This window comes from Panthera pardus, unplaced genomic scaffold (assembly GCF_024362965.1).
Source record: "Panthera pardus isolate Hobbes unplaced genomic scaffold, ASM2436296v1 HiC_scaffold_20, whole genome shotgun sequence".
NCBI classification, from domain to species: domain Eukaryota; kingdom Metazoa; phylum Chordata; class Mammalia; order Carnivora; family Felidae; genus Panthera; species Panthera pardus.
In genome coordinates this window covers 71,362,429-71,378,148 of record NW_026526766.1, presented here as the reverse complement: position 1 = coordinate 71,378,148, position 15,720 = coordinate 71,362,429, and the positions used below count along the sequence as shown (strand labels likewise).

The following is a 15,720-nucleotide window of genomic DNA, read 5'->3' as shown; positions in this document are numbered from 1 at the left end:
AGAACCCATCTACAAGACCTCTTGTGCTTTGACTGTTCATGCTATTGGACGATACAGCCCGGATGTATTGAAGAACCATGCCAAAGAAGTTCTGCCTTTGGCATTTTTGGGCATGCATGAAATTACTGATGAGGAGAAAGCAGAGAAGGAAGAGTGTAACTTATGGACTGAAGTGTGGCAGGAAAATGTACCTGGTTAGTAAACAGTTCCTGTGAATTAAACCTGTTTCTTAAAAACCACAGCTGGGGTTTTACTCTTACTTTTCATCTATAAACTCTTGTAGTTACTTTCCCAGGACTTTAACATCATGCGTCCCATTTGGTTTTAAGCCTGTCCAAATTGCTACGTTCTCAAGGTTGGCCCTCAGACCTCTTTGCTCTCTGCCCTCATTGCTGCCCACGTAACAGAACAGAACTCTGCCCAAGCAAAGTGGAGCCGTACCTATTTGAGTTGGGAGTGAATGGTGATTTTATGTTGCTTTAGTGTATTATTTCAGAGTAATGCTTCTTCATTCTGTACTTCACCTTCACGTGTACAAATGGATGGTGACCATTTGCATGACACCCTCCTGTGGGCATATTCAGGTTTATAAAGTCTTACTGTTATAAAGGTATATCACGACACTCCAACACTCCCCTCTTTCTCTCTCTTTCAGAGAGTGGTATGATGTAACCGTTGAGAACATTTATTGCTGATGGTCACTGCCTTTTTCTTTTTCAGACTTAGAAAAAAGTTGATTTTTTTTTTTTTTTTTTTTTTGTCATTTAAAAGTTGCTCTCATTTTGCTTTTCATAACCTAGGTTCCTTTGGTGGCATTCGGTTATACCTGCAGGAGTTGATTACCATTACCCAGAAGGCTTTGCAGTCCCAGTCCTGGAAAATGAAAGCCCAGGGTGCAATTGCCATGGCATCAATTGCAAAACAGACCAGCTCCCTAGTACCTCCATATCTGGGAATGATCCTGGCCGCATTACTGCAAGGCCTGGCTGGAAGAACATGGGCAGGAAAGGTAAAGGAACCATTCATGCCCAGTTAAATTGAAGGTATCCTTAAAGGATTATGATTTCATCTTTCATTTTCCATAAAAATTAGAATCTGCTTTTGTGGGATGTCAGGTGGATTGTTTTATCTGAACCAGCTTTTCTAGCCAGTGGGAAGCTCTGTGTAAACTTGGCCTGATTAAATATGATGTTTCATGAAAGTGTAACCCACATGTTTTTGAATACTGCATAGTAATGCTGGAGATTGATTTTTATCTATCACGTTTAGCTTTCCAAGAGAAGTCTTAAATCACATGGTTGGCTGTTTCATACCTGGTGACCTCGTGAACAGATCAGGATTTGGCACACGTGAAATTGAGTAGAAAGCAAGCTGTGCCTAAACCTGGAGCTGAGGGTGCCCATCGCCGAGGCCTGTGAATTAGTCACTTCATACACACGGGTGATAGTAGATTACTTAGAGTGAACACTCAGCGGGGAACATGACATGTGGCAGCATGTAACAGTCGACTTGCTGTGGTCACAGTCAGTGGCGGCCAACACAGTACTGTAGAAGAAGTGCTGGACTGGGACTTCTGTGATTGACCTTGGACAAGTCAGGTCTCTAGGCTTTCTAAAGTGGAGATGAAGACACTTGTCCTCCCTCTGTGGTTTGTAGTAAAACTCTGTGGATGTGCTTGTTAAATAGTAAAGCGTGTTAAAGATACTATGACTCTGGCTAAGTTATTAAATACTCCTCAGGTAATGCAGTCATCGTATATAGAATGTCAATGACACACATGTGCTTAACAGTATTCCCTCATCTTTCAACCCTTTAGGAAGAGCTGTTGAAAGCCATTGCCTGTGTGGTGACAGCATGCAGGTAAATGTTCTTCCAGTGACGATGCCATTTCTTAAACAGAATCCGAAAGCTGCATTCCTTACTAACTGTCCTGATTCTTTTGTGTGGATCCTCTAGTGCACAGCTGGAAAAGCCTGTGCCCAATCAGCCCAGCACAAATGAAATTCTCCAGGCTGTTCTGAAGGAGTGTTGCAAAGAGAATCTTAAATATAAGATCGTAGCAATCAACTGTGCGGCGGATGTCTTAAAGGCCACCAAAGAAGACAGATTCCAGGAGTTTTCGGACATTGTCATACCTCTCATCAAGAAGGTAACGACCACCTGTAAACCCTTCTGGTTTATTTTATTTTATTTTATTTTATTTTATTTTATTTTATTTTATTTTATTTATTATTTATTTTTAAATTTATTTTTTAACATTTATTTATTATTGAGAGAAAGAATGTGACTAGCGGAGGGGCCAGAGACGGAGAGAGAGACACAGAATCCAGAGCAGGCTCCAGGCTCTGAGCTGTCAGCACAGAGCCTGATGTGGGGCTCAAACCCACGAACTACGAGATCATGACCTGAGCTGAAGTTGGACGCTTAACTGACTGGGCCACCCAGGTGCCCCCCCTTCTGGTCTAGTTTATAAAAACTAAATTTAAAAAGATTAAAAAGAAAAATTTTTTAAATTTTGAAACTTAAAAACTTAAAAAATTTAAAAAGAAGGGAAAGAAAGGAAGATTTTCCACGTACCCTGTTTACATATTTTATTAGGATTAGTGTAACTGCATAATAGCAGAAAATCCCGCAATATCATGGCCTCAAACAAGATAGATGCTTTTCTGTCACCTAGGAAGCTAGGCATTCTGGCTGATTATGCTGTGAGCTCTGCCTTCCCTACAGTGTGCAGGTGTAACTGCCTTCCAGGCGGGTGGTGGCAGAGGAGATGAGGAAATGATGCAGGATCCAAGTAGGCATGGCCATTCTCTCTCAAGGAGAGTTCTTGGACACTTTGTGGCACTTTGACTTGTATTTCCTGGTACTTAGCTAGGTGGCCACACCTGGCTGCAACAGAGGCTAGGAAAGGTAGTCTTCTAGGCGTCCATTTGCCCTTCATGGGAGAAGGGGAGAGTGTGTGTTTTGTTTTGTTTTTTAAACAGAGCAGAAAGAGCAGTTTATTGCAGGGATTTCAACCCGCAAGCTGAGAAACGCATGGCTATGGGAACAGTGAGTTGCAGGAGTGAATGTTGGAGCGAATGGACAGTCTCTAACATAGTGGTGATGTGCTTTTGCCTTTTAAGTGTGTGCAGAAGCCATCCTAGTCATCCTAGAATGAAGACAGGGAGGTCAGTGTGTCACTCTTTTGTTGTTTTAATTTTTTAATGTTTTTAAAAAAATTTTTTTAACGTTTATTCATTTTTGACAGAGACAAAGTGTGAGTGGGGGAGGGGCAGAGAGAGAGTGGGAGGCACAGGATCTGAAGCAGGCTCCAGGCTCCGAGCTGTCAGCTCAGAGCCCAATGCAGGGCTTGAACTCACAAACCCCGAGATCATGACCTGAGCCGAAGTTGGACACTTAACTGACTGAGCCACCCAGGCGCCCCAGTGTTTGTTTATTTCTGAGAGAGAGACAGAGTGAGAATGGGGGAGGGGTGGAGAGAGAGGGAGACACAGGATCTGAAGCAGGCTGCAGGCTCCAAGCTGTCAGCACACAGCCTGACACAGGGCTGGAACCCACAAGCCGTGAGATCATGTCCTGAGCTGAAGTCAGACACTTAATTGACTGAGCCACCCAAGCGCCCCCTCAGGGTGTCTCTGTTATTTGTCTCTACTGTATATTGAGGGGACTTTGATAAAAAAGACTTAGGTGTCATTTGGAAAATGAAGTACTCATTTTTGGAGATTGGACACTGGTTCAGAGAGAAAAAGGTTATGGCTTATCATTTTTTTTAAGAAACATGAAATGTTTTAAATAGGATTTGTATTTCTTGTGTTGCTGCTCATTGGTTTTCTTTTAACAAAAAGCAGTTTAGATAATTTCTGTTATATACTGATATATGGATATACATGGATTTAGGAGACTGTGTTTTAAATACATTATTTCACCAGCTAGCTGCATGAGTCACCTCTCAGCTTGTTTCCCTTTCTTATTAAGAAAGAGTTTGGATTTAGATGATTACCAGGTTCTTCCATTTTTAATCCCATGACTCAAATGCCAATCTTTTTGTATTATGCTTAAAATACTACATATACAGGGGTGCCTAGGTGGCTCAGTCAGTTAAGCATCTGAGTCTTTTTCTTTCTTCTTTTTTGTTTTTGAGAGAGAGAGGGTGCAAGTGAGCGAGAGGCAGAAAAAGAGAGAATCCTGTGAGGGACAGAGAGAAGTGGGGTTCACCCGAAGTAAGGCTTGAGCTTACCTGAAGGTGAGGATCATGCTCACCCGAAGTGGGGCTTGAACTCACGAACCGTGACATCATGACCTGAGCCAGAGTCAGATGCTTAACTGACTGAGCCACCCAGGTGCCCTTTTTTTTGTTTGTTGTTTTGGGTTTTTTTTTTTTTTTTACAGTTTATTTGAGAGAGAGTATGTGACCATGTGCACGCACGCAGGGGAGGGGCAGAGGGAGGGAGAGAGAGAATCCCAAGCAGGCTCCCTGCTGTCAGTGCAGAGCCCAGATAGGGAGCTTGATCTCATGGCCGTGAGATCATGGCCTGACTGGAAATCAAGCGTTGGATGTTTAACTGACTGAGCCACCCAGGTGCCCCATGTGTCTCTCTCCTTTTTTTTTTTTTAATCTTTTTTGTTTTTATGTTTCATATTATTTATTTTTGAGAGAGGGAGAGAGGGACAATGTGCGAGCAGGGGAGGGACAGAGAGAGAGGGAGACACAGAATCTGAAGCAGCTCCAGGCTCTAAGCTGTCAGCACAGAGCCCGATGCAGGGCTTGAACTCATGAACTGTGAGATCATGACCTGAGCCAAAGTTGGAAGTCTGACTCTTGATCTCAGCTCAGGTCTTGATCTCAGGGTCGTGAGTTCAAGCCTGCATGCCCAGCGTGGAGCCTACATAAAAACAAACAAAGCTACATATACAGCATATTTTTCACCTTTTCATACAGATTGCTTTAAAGGATTTTCCAAATTTATTAGAGAGGTGTAGTATTTCTGTAACAAATTCTTTTTTCAAAAAGGAAGACTCATGATAGAGAATTTAGCATTTAATTCTCAGTTAACATTTCCTACTGTGGTACCCTGGTTGTTTTTGTAGTACACCTGTAACTCAGAAGGAAAAAAATTAAAATTTGCTTTCTTATATCCTAGAACTCACCTGAGAGCACTGGCATTCGGACAACCAAAAACGAAGATGAGAATGAGAAGGAGAAGGAGCTCCAGCTGGAATGTCTGCTGGGAGCCTTTGAGAGCCTGGGCAAAGCCTGGCCCCGGAACGTGGAGACCCAGCGTAAGCACTGGAATCTGCGCGTGAAGTGCTGTAACCGGAGGTTACTTGGTGGGAACGAGGATGTTCTGTGTGGCAGTTGGTAGTTGTTGTTGCTTGCGGAGTCTGATTCATAGTAGGGATTCACTGTAAACTGTCCTCCTACCTCCGCAAACAGTCTCGTGGACACCCGTGTAGGGTCTGCGAGGGCTCCCGCCACGACACAGTAAGACACACTGGGCGTACTAAACAACAGAAATTACTTTTTCCCAGTCCTGGAGGCTGGAAGGCTGAGATCGAGGTGTTGGCAGTGTGGGCTCTTCTGTACCCTCTCTCCTTGGCTTGTAAATGACCATCTGTGTCTGTGTCCTAACCTCTTCTTATAAGGACACCAGTCAGACTGCATTGAGGCCCACCCTAATGGCCCCTTTGAAGATCCTGTCTTTCAATACAGTCACATTCTGAGGTACTTGGGGTTAGAACTTGAACTGATGAATTTGGGGACACAATTCAGCCCATAACAATCATGATAAATTTTATGTATTTTGACCATAAAAAGAATTGTTACTCTTTATGGTGCTCTTTTCTGGGGAATCCATAGAATTTATTAGTGAGCTCTTTTCTTCAAAACTAACGGCCTTGTTACCAAATCTTCAATAAACAGGTGAAATCTGTATTTCACTGAGAAACTTGGAACTTTTTGAGAGATTTTTTAAGTTGAATATATATTTCCAAAGGTTTAAGTGAAGAACCACTAAACCTTTGCTCTTGATTTAAGTTGCAGTTAGTTCAGAGGGCCTCTTGGGATGACACTGTGCTCCTGAGTTTGCCTTATGCTGGTTCCTGCAGAGCACCCTGCTGAACATGTTAATAATCTTGGATACTGTATAGAATATTGTTGATTATTCAGGATTGCATATGTCTAAAATCAGACTTAAGATTGTCTTTGAGCCTTGGCTGTTCTTTGTGTGACCTTCATACAGCATATTTGCTATGTATTGGAAGAATTTTCCATAAGACAGAGATTTGTTAAGTAGTCTTATTTCTTCATCTTATGTTACGGGCTGCAGTGAAAATCCACTTCATTTGACACCATTTGGACTCCTAACTTTTGCTTGATAGATAGGAAAAATTAAAGTAGGGAATTCTATAAAAAAGATCCCACACAAAGCAGTACATTATAGTGTAGGGCAATGGAATGTACATTCATTTGCTAGTTATTGAGGAGAGGGCCAAGGTCTGAGAATTTAATTGTTCCACATTGGCTTCTTATGTACATCTTACTCATAATGTAGCATCTACAATTCCTGGTTTATGTTTGTTTATGGTGGAGAAAGAAATTGTAGTCTATTAGAAAACAAGTCAGGTGCAGAATTCTTTTAGATTTTTATCCCCATGCATCTTTACATTTGTGAATCATACTAAATTTGACAGCATTTAAAAAATAACTACTTTGTTGAGTTTTATCCTCCTTTTTGTCATTGAGCGTATTATTAATGATGTAATTATAACAAGTGCAGTTGGCATAACATGTTGGGAACAAAGCATTCTTGTCTCTTGATAAGCCTATAATATGCAGGAGCTTGTGAGTGTCCAGAGAGGAGTTCCCTGCCTCCAGAGTTCTGCTTTCTTTGGCTGTGACTCAGGGTATTTTACAGGAAAAGGGAGTGTGGTTAAGATTCTCTGTTAGTTCCTTGGAGAAGGATATTGCCTTGAAAACGAACATTTATGAGCAGTTACATAGGACCCTGGATGGGGGGATGTTTCTGGTCTGGGAAATTTGGGAATTGGGCACAAAGTTACACTGAAGTTTCTTGAGATTTCATGGCTTTAATTTAAAGGCATATGTTTTATTTTTTCCTCTTTCCTACCCTCCCAATCCTTCTGTGCTCCGGTTTCTGTCTGTCCCTCGTGTGTCCCTCTCTCACTGTGTGTCTTGTTCCTGCACTCTCTGTCTCGCTTTGTCTTGTTCTGTTTGCCCCAGGTTGTTACCGTCAGGAGCTGTGCAAGTTGATGTGTGAGCGGCTGAAACTCAGCACATGGAAGGTGCAGCTCGGAGTGCTACAGTCGATGAATGCCTTTTTTCAGGGGTAATTCTGCTTCACACACAGTTTAGTCATTTATTTTGCCTCCTGCATCCACTCAGCGTTTTAGATCTAATCAAGGAATTCTTTCAAATTTCATTTTTAAAAATTTTTTTAACGTTTATTCATTTTTTGATAGAGACAGACAGAGCGTGAGTGGGGGAGGGGCAGACAGGGAGACACAGAATCCGAAGCAGCCTCCCGGCTCCGAATTGACAGCACAGAGCCTGATGCGGGGCTCGAACTCACAGACCGCGAGATCATGACCTGAGCTGAGGTCGAATGCCTAACCAACTGAGCCATCCAGGGGCCCCTGAATTCTTTCAAATTTTAAAACCAAATAGCTGAAGTGACATTGTAAAGCGATAACATGCAGATAGAAATTGTGCCAGAAAAGTTTGGGGATGTTTCTTTAATGACTGGCACTTGTATCTTGCTTTTATTGTACAGATTAATGCTTTTGGAAGAAGAACATGCAGATCCTGAAGCTTTGGCTGAAATTCTTCTCGAAACTTGTAAATCAATCACATATTCTTTAGGTGAGTGTGGTGAGCTGATGTGGATATAAGGAGTCCTAACCTTAGAGCTCGGGGAGTGGAGCTTCAGATACTCCCTCCCTTGTGCAAGGAGCCTCATTCACAGAACAGCTGCTGAACTACTTCATGTACTCGACATGTGTCCCCAAACTGTGGCATGTTACTCTGGAACTAACCCCTAGGTTAGGAGAACCTTTGTGATAAGTATTTTTATTTAACTTTTATTTGGAAAGAATTTCAAACTTACAGAAAAGTTGCAGAAATAGTGCATATAATATGTGTGTATCCTTTACGCAAGGTCACCTGTTAATATTTTGTCCCATTTACTTCATCATTTGTACTTCTGTGTACCTGTGTTTTTTCTTGAACCATTGACGGTATGTTGCTGACATTGTGCCCTTTTGCTCCTTAGTTTGCCACGTGTGCTCTTTGATGTAACACGTGCAGTTACCAGCTGTAGGGAGTGTAACACTGATGCAGTAAGTTTAGTCAGATTTTTACCATTCATATTCAGGGTTTTCAGTTGACATAACTATGTTCTTTTTTTTTCTTAATGTTTTTATTTATTTATTTTTGAGAGAGAAAGAGACAGCGTGCGTGCATGTGCGCAAATGGGGCAGGGGCAGAAGGAGAGGGAGAGAGAATCCCAAGCAGGCTCCATGCTGTTAGTGCAGAGATTGATCCCACGAACTGTGAGATCATGACCTGAGCCAAAACCGAGTCTGATGCTTAACTGACTGAGCCGCCCATGTGCCCTCAACAAAGTTCTTTCTCCCCTCCCATTAGTAAAGAGTCCAGTCCAGGATCATTTACTGGACTTGGCTGTCATGTCTTTTTAGTTTCCCTGAATCTGGAACACTTCCTCAGCCTTTCTTTATCTTACATGACATTGATAATTTTGAAGAAAAGTCTTCCCCCTTCCCCACTCCCCCCCCCCCCCCCCCCATTTTTAAAACTAGAATGTTTCTCACTTGGTGTTTCATGCTTACCGGTGACTAGATGCAGGTTATGAATTCCTGGCTGGGACACTCTGTGAGTGATGTATCCTTGCACTTCCAGAGGCACACAGTGTTCATCTGCCCTGATTGGTGATGTTAGTTTTGATCACCTCCTCAGGGTACTACTCACTTTTCTTTATTCTTTATTCTTTATTCTTTATTCATTACTCTTTTTCTCCCTTGTGTCTGATAAGCCCGTGGGAACACACTTTAAGACCATTCCAACAACCTGCTCCTCTTAACTATGTTTAACCAGCAGTCCCAGAGAAGGTACTTTAAGACCATGCAGATAAACCACCCCTCTTCAAAATATCCTCTTTGGACTTAGCATGCATCAAGGGTTTTTCCCTGAACCAGTGTTTACGAGGGTGATTTTCTACCTCGGGGCACTTCCTTCACGTTTACCATGTGGCCATCGGCATCCTCTTATAAACAAGATGCCACCTCTCCCTCTCTTTATCTCATCAGTACTGATTTGTGGATTTCCTTTTCCCCCCATTGGTTTATAATTAATTATTTTCCTTAAGTAATTTTTTACTCGGATGGTTCCAGATTTGGCTGGCGGAGGCTTCTTTAAGCTGACTCCTGGGTGTTACTGACAGGTCGCTAGCATCCTTTTAGGCACCTCTGTACTTTGTAGCAAAAAAAGGATGTTATAAGCTCATCTTGTGCTTTCCTTGCCTCAGGCTTGCTTGTCTGTTAATTTTTTTGGTAGACGGTATCACCCTGAACTAGATGCTGTGTCTAAAATAGACACTAGGGAAGCATGTTTCAGTTGCAGTTCATGGAGGTAGAATGCTTTTGAATAAGAACTGGCAGCCAAGGGGCGCCTGGATGGCACAGTCAAACGTCTGACTCTGGATACTGGCTGAGGTCATGATCTCATGGTTTGTTAGTTCAAGCCCTGAGTTGGGCTCTGCACTGATAGTGTGGAGCCTGCTTAGGATTCTCTCTCCCTCTCTTTCTGCCCCTCCCCCGCTTGCATGCACACATGCTGTCTCTCTCTCTAAAATAAATAAATAAACATTAAAAAATGAAGGAAAAATAAAGGAACTGGCAGTGAAGACACAGGTGTCCTTGATTGTCCTTAACCCTCTGGGTTACTAATGTTCTCTGATAAAATGAGGAACTCATCATGTAAACCTAAATACCTTTCTCAGGTGTCATGTGAAGACAACTCTGAGATAGTGTCGTTTGATTTCTCACTTCTAAAACGGGTCCTTCAAATACTGGCATTGGTATATTTGGCTGACAGTTTGCTTTTTTTTTTTTTTTAAAGTAAGAAATACGGACATGTAGCATATTTTAAGTATTTGATGATAATAAGCAAAAGGAAGCTTACTTAAGAACAGGTATATCTTTCTCTGAATTTATAATTTCTGAATATCTTTCTTCCAGTAACACTAATTTACTCTCGAAGGTTCTGTTTGTAAGGCATATAAAACAAATAACGTGAACTATCTGATTTTCTTCTTAGAAAATAAGACCTACTCATCTGTGAGAACGGAAGCTTTATCTGTGATAGAATTACTGCTTAAAAAACTTGAAGGTGAGCTCTTGATGGTTCTGATCAGAGGATCAGAAAGGCAGGATACTTTATGGCATATAGTTTAGGAATTTTTTTCTGTTTTTGTTTTTAATAAGTGTATAATCTAAAATACAAATTAATACATGTGCGTGTAAGTCAAATATACAAAGCTAAAACCTTTAAATTTTATTAAGTGTTTAAATTTGGTACTCTTATTTTATATCCTTTTAATATATTATGAAGCCATAGCTATCTCGAGGGCTCTCTGTACATACACAAAGAAACAGTGACGCACTAGGGAGTGGAGTTGGGAAAACACTTTAACAGTTGAGTCATCAAATTTGATAGCAGTTTTCTTAATCCTATTTTTTCCCATTTTTCTTTTTTTTTTCTTTTTTTTTAAACCTTTTATCAAGAAGCAGATGTCTTCTAAAGGTCTGTTGTATCAGTGGTAAAAGAAAACCACTAGCATTTTCTCCAGTGGGGTTTTTCAAAAGGAGGCCTCTTTTCTTTTTTCTCTTTTTTTTTTTTCATTTTTCTAACCCCGTAGGTTAAGAATGGAGAAGATGGAACAGTTTTCTCGAGAGTCTTAAATATTTTCTATTTCTCCTTTCTCTCTGCCTAGCAATTAAAGCACCCCTCCTAGGATTCCATGAAGCAGGCCTTTTAGACTCAGTAATGCTACACATCTCATAATCTTGTTTTTCCTTGTTGAAATAAAAGAGCTAGGAACTTAGTTGCATTACTGAATTTTCACAGTCAGATGTGTAGAAATAAATTCTAGATGAGGAAAACGAGGCTAAACAGTGAGACAACTTGTTTGAAACCACGTCACTAGAAAGTGGCAGAGCCTGATAGACAAGATTGAGGATCTGGTATACTTTCTGAGTTTCTAAAATTTCCAGTATGTGTATAGATCTCTGGTGCCTTCAAGAAAGTCAGTCTGTTCAGACTGACTTTGCAATTGTGAAGTTTATTCAAGATTTTTTTACCGAGTGTGTTTTATAAAGACGGCTTTTGTGTTAAGTGGCTTGTTACTGTGTGCTTTGCCTTGATTCTTCCTACTTCCTCCAGCTTTCCTAAGGATGCTTTCCTCCAGCATCCTTAGATCCTCTTTGTTCCACTAGTGTGGGGGAGGGGGGGCAGAGGATGAAGTGCTCGGACATATTCTCGGGTTATTGTCAATAATTAGGTTTTGAGACAACTATTGAACCTGTTATCATATGTCAAACTGTCATCAGGGGGTTGCTTTGCATTTATTTGGGGGATACGCTCTGTGGAGGAAAAGCAGAAAGAACAGTTTGAGGGTTTTTTTGCTTGCTTGTTCTATAAAGATTCTTCTTTTTCCATTCAGAATCGAAACAGTGGGAAAGTTTGACATCAGAATGCAGAGTGCTCCTAATCGAGTCTTTAGCTACTATGGAGACGGACAGCAGACCTGAGCTGCAGGAGAAAGCATCATTACTGAAGAAAACACTTGAAAACCTGGAATAAATTAGAAGGAGAAGAAAGCAACAAGTGCCATGTTCATTGGGGGTTGAAATGGTGGTATTCTTTGAAAAACCAAGTGGGTAAAAGTAAAGATTAATCTGTAGCATGCATCATTCCTTGGCTGAAATAAAAAAAAAAAAATGCCTTAAATTTTGTTCCTTATTAGCTTTATTTTACTTGATTTTTAAAAGTGTCTGGGCTGAGTGAGCTTAATGGGACCTTGGATGTTTGAGAGGTGGTCAGAGGTGAAACTGATGGAAATAGTTATGAAAAGAATTAAGGCTGTAATTAAAGGAGTAGGCAGAGTTGCAGAGCAAGCTGGATAAGAATCTTGGAACTGCATCCAAATTAAATAAGGTTATTTCAGGAAGGGACTCTGTAATTCACTTATTTTAGCCCCCTTGCTTTACACCTGAAGAAATAAGCTAGCAGATGACTTAGCTTCTGATCTGAAGCCTGTGCCAAGGCTGGGACCCAGGTGTTTGAAGACCTGCCCAGTATACTTCTTTTATAAGCTGCTGCCAATCAGTGCTACCCCTGGCCTGCCTAAGAAACTCCCAAGATGAGGTGTATACTATAGTCCTTGAACCAGAACTGAACCGACCCGTTATCTAAGTACTATTGGATTCTTGAATTCAGAGGCTGAACGTTGTCTTGTCATTTGTTTAGATGATCGGTTTTTAGAAAATGATTGGTTACCATCTTTACGGGCTGAGAGACTTTGCTCTCCATGTGATAATTCTGATCACCCTTTTACAGGCATGTGAAAGGAGATTAGGACAGGATTGTTTGTTCTGTCTGTATCTGTAGTTTGCGTATTTTGCAAAAGCCAAAAACCAACAACAAAATCGTGACTGCTCTGTTTTAGACCATTTATAATCTCAAAACTGTAAAGACAATAAATTGCCGCCCATTCTTATACTAACAGTATGACTCTAGAAATAGAAGGCAAGCGTCTTAATTAACCATTTGGGAATAACCTATCACTGAAAGTAAACAATTGCAGCTAGGGTTTCTTTTTTTGTTGTTGTTCTGCTCATACCCCTGCCAAAGGGTATAGGGTAAGGGGAAGAACCAAGTCTAACACAAGTGTTTATGGTAAACTGAGAACTCTAGCTCACCTTGGATTCCAAGCACAAAATTGGTGTTACAGTCAATACTGACCGCTTACTGACATTAACACCAGGGTGGAAACTCCATGGTTGTTATTTTTGGTGGTCTCTATAGGCCATTGTATTGACTGTGACCCATAATAAAAGTAACTTCTTACATCTTGACCCAGAATTGTGTATGTGTGTATGAATCAATATAAAATCTTTAACTCAAATAAATGTTTTGTGAAATAATACACATACTCTTAACTATGTGTGATCTACTTTGATCCCTCCTCCACCCCCCCCCCCCCCCACCACCCTTTTAGATTCTTTTCAGACCCACTAAATTCATTTCCTGTCTTACAAATGGGTTGCAATTCACAGTTTGAAAAACATAGCTGAAAATAGTACTTAGGCTTGGCTGGATGTACTATGTTTTGGAGTTGCTTCCTATTTGGAAAGGGAGTCTACAAATGAAAATGTAGGTGTTTATTATTAAAACGTCCTCTTAGCTGATACTAAATATAATTGTGGGTTTTAGTAGCATTATGGATTGTAAGGAGCTTCTCATGGACTTCAACTTAAGAATGGCTTTTACTTGGCGGAAAATCAACTTTGGATATTTTTCAGAAGGCATATGGCCTCATAGAATTTGGTGTTTTTCCAGACCAGTATTTCCCCCTCTGCTAAGTGCCCTCTTTCATTTGCAGGACCTGGGACATGCCTCTAAGGCAAGAATGCAGTACAGGTCGGCTGTTTTCAGAAAGAGTGTAAGGGCAAGAATTGTGCTCTCAGCCCATATGGAGTGTTATACCTCATCAAATTGTATGCTTTTTAAACCTTTTGTTATTTACCGTTGGGAATTTCCCATGGTGCTGAGAGAGTGGTGCTGACACTTGAGCCTTCGCGCTCAGCGCTGTTTAGTTCATTTATTGTCGCTTTCTATAAGCACAGTTCCAATTTACACTCTTAATGCCTTCATCTCAACCAGCCAAGTCATTTGCACAACTAGTAATGTGAAATCATGGTCTCCCAGTGCAGCTTGTGTTGGGTGTGCACGGGTGCACATATCTCCTAAAAGGGTTACTAACTTAGTCTGTAATTGTGGGATGGTTCTGGTGAACAAATGGCAAAAGGACCCATGCATGGTTATGTCTTTGGCCCTCATTTTCCAAAGCTGTCTGGAACTGATTTTTTATTATTTTTTTTTCCCTGAGAACACTCAGTGCTACCGATCATACAAGTGGCTGTTTTAGAGTCTAATTACTGAATTCCTTATTCCTGGAATTAGGGCACTAGCTAGAGCTTCACAAATCTATTGATAACGTGAGAAGGAGGGACCTGAAGTTTGACCATTGGAAATCAAAACAATGAAAGTAGTATAAAATCGTGTTTTTGGTGATAAAGAGCGGCAGTTTCTTTAATTAATGTCTGTGTCCAATTTGCAACTGCTGGCGTGTCTGCCTGTGGCAGCGTACCTGCCAATAAAACTGACTGCCACCAAATCCCCATTGCTTTCCCCTTCCACCTTTTCCTTGTGTATGCACTAACAAGAAAAAAGAAAAAAGATGTGACCTTGTTGATCTGTGCTCTCGTAGCGGTTGCGCTGTGTGAACACTGTTTGCCCTTTGCGGGGCGTCTCCACCGGCTGCCGCCACAATATATTCATGCTGCTTGTTAAGTACAGGGAGTTCTTTTGACATTGGCACTCATTGTAATGTACAAATGTTGTTAAATGGATGTATATGTAACAGATTTTTGTATTTTATATGCAAAGTCTTCATAGAATCCTTTGCAATTTGTGCTGAACTAGTTAAGCATGTGATAGTCTTATTTGAAAGGAAAACTCTACCCATGCCCAAGAAGATAATACGTGGTAAATAAAAGCTGCATGATCAGTTCTTTTGAAGTAGTGCATTAATTTTTACTGGTTCTCATGGAAAATAGTTCAACTTCCAGGGAATTGGCTAGTTACATTTTAAAAACTGAAAAGGCTCCATTGCCTGCCATATCCTGAGCAACTTCTACTAAGCAGACATTTTTGGCTTAACTGGAAGTTCCAAGGCAAAGCAGAAACGCAGGCAGGATACCTGAAAAACTGCAGTCAAATACTTGGAGAAACATAATCACTGAAATAATTATTTTTTTGAGCAAGGTAATCTCAGATGAACACAGAAGCAATAGACCAATCTTTTGACTAAGATTTTTTTTTTTTTAATTTTTTAATGTTTCTTTTGAGAGAGAGAGAGAGAGAGACACACACAGAATCCAAAGCAGGCTGCAGGCTCTGAGCTGTCAGCACAGAGCCTGATGCAGGGCTTGAACTCATGAACCGCGAGATCATGAACTGAGCTGAGGTTGGACTCTTAAGCAACTGAGCTACCCAGGCGATCTTTGACCAAGATTAATGTACATAGTTGTGGACATAAAATGTCCAAAGTACAGGCACAGCCTACCCTAAACTGCCAAATAAATTTTTATGCTGTGGCAGATAGGCTTAAAAGGTGAGAGACCTTATTTTATCTGTAGTAGCAGCCAACAAGCCTAAGTCATTCCCCTCTGTTTCCTTTTCCCCTAAGTGCAAGTCCCAGATTGACTGATTGGATTAACAATTTGTTTTTAAAAAGAGGAATTTAAATCATAATGTTACAAAAAACCTGGAAATAATCAAACTTCCCAACAAGGCTTTTTTAAAGAAATGACATTTCTTTTATATTTAAGAACTGTTGA

The 15,720-nt window shown here is 40.8% G+C and overlaps 1 protein-coding gene across 4 annotated transcripts in view; it reads left to right on the top strand.

Annotated features, from left to right (window-relative positions):
• ECPAS (Ecm29 proteasome adaptor and scaffold) overlaps positions 1–14,899 on the top strand; it is a 106,624-nt gene extending 91,725 nt beyond the window's left edge. For all 4 annotated transcript variants that reach the window (XM_053908176.1, XM_019454213.2, XM_053908174.1 and 1 more), the window contains 9 exons: positions 3–194; positions 801–1,009; positions 1,817–1,860; positions 1,957–2,149; positions 5,145–5,283; positions 7,244–7,349; positions 7,794–7,882; positions 10,355–10,426; positions 11,760–14,899. In XM_053908176.1, coding sequence (XP_053764151.1) covers positions 3–194; positions 801–1,009; positions 1,817–1,860; positions 1,957–2,149; positions 5,145–5,283; positions 7,244–7,349; positions 7,794–7,882; positions 10,355–10,426; positions 11,760–11,899 — 1,184 coding nt within the window. In that variant the 3' untranslated portion in view covers positions 11,900–14,899. The remainder of the gene's footprint in view (positions 1–2; positions 195–800; positions 1,010–1,816; positions 1,861–1,956; positions 2,150–5,144; positions 5,284–7,243; positions 7,350–7,793; positions 7,883–10,354; positions 10,427–11,759) is intronic.
• Positions 14,900–15,720: the final 821 nt, after the last annotated feature.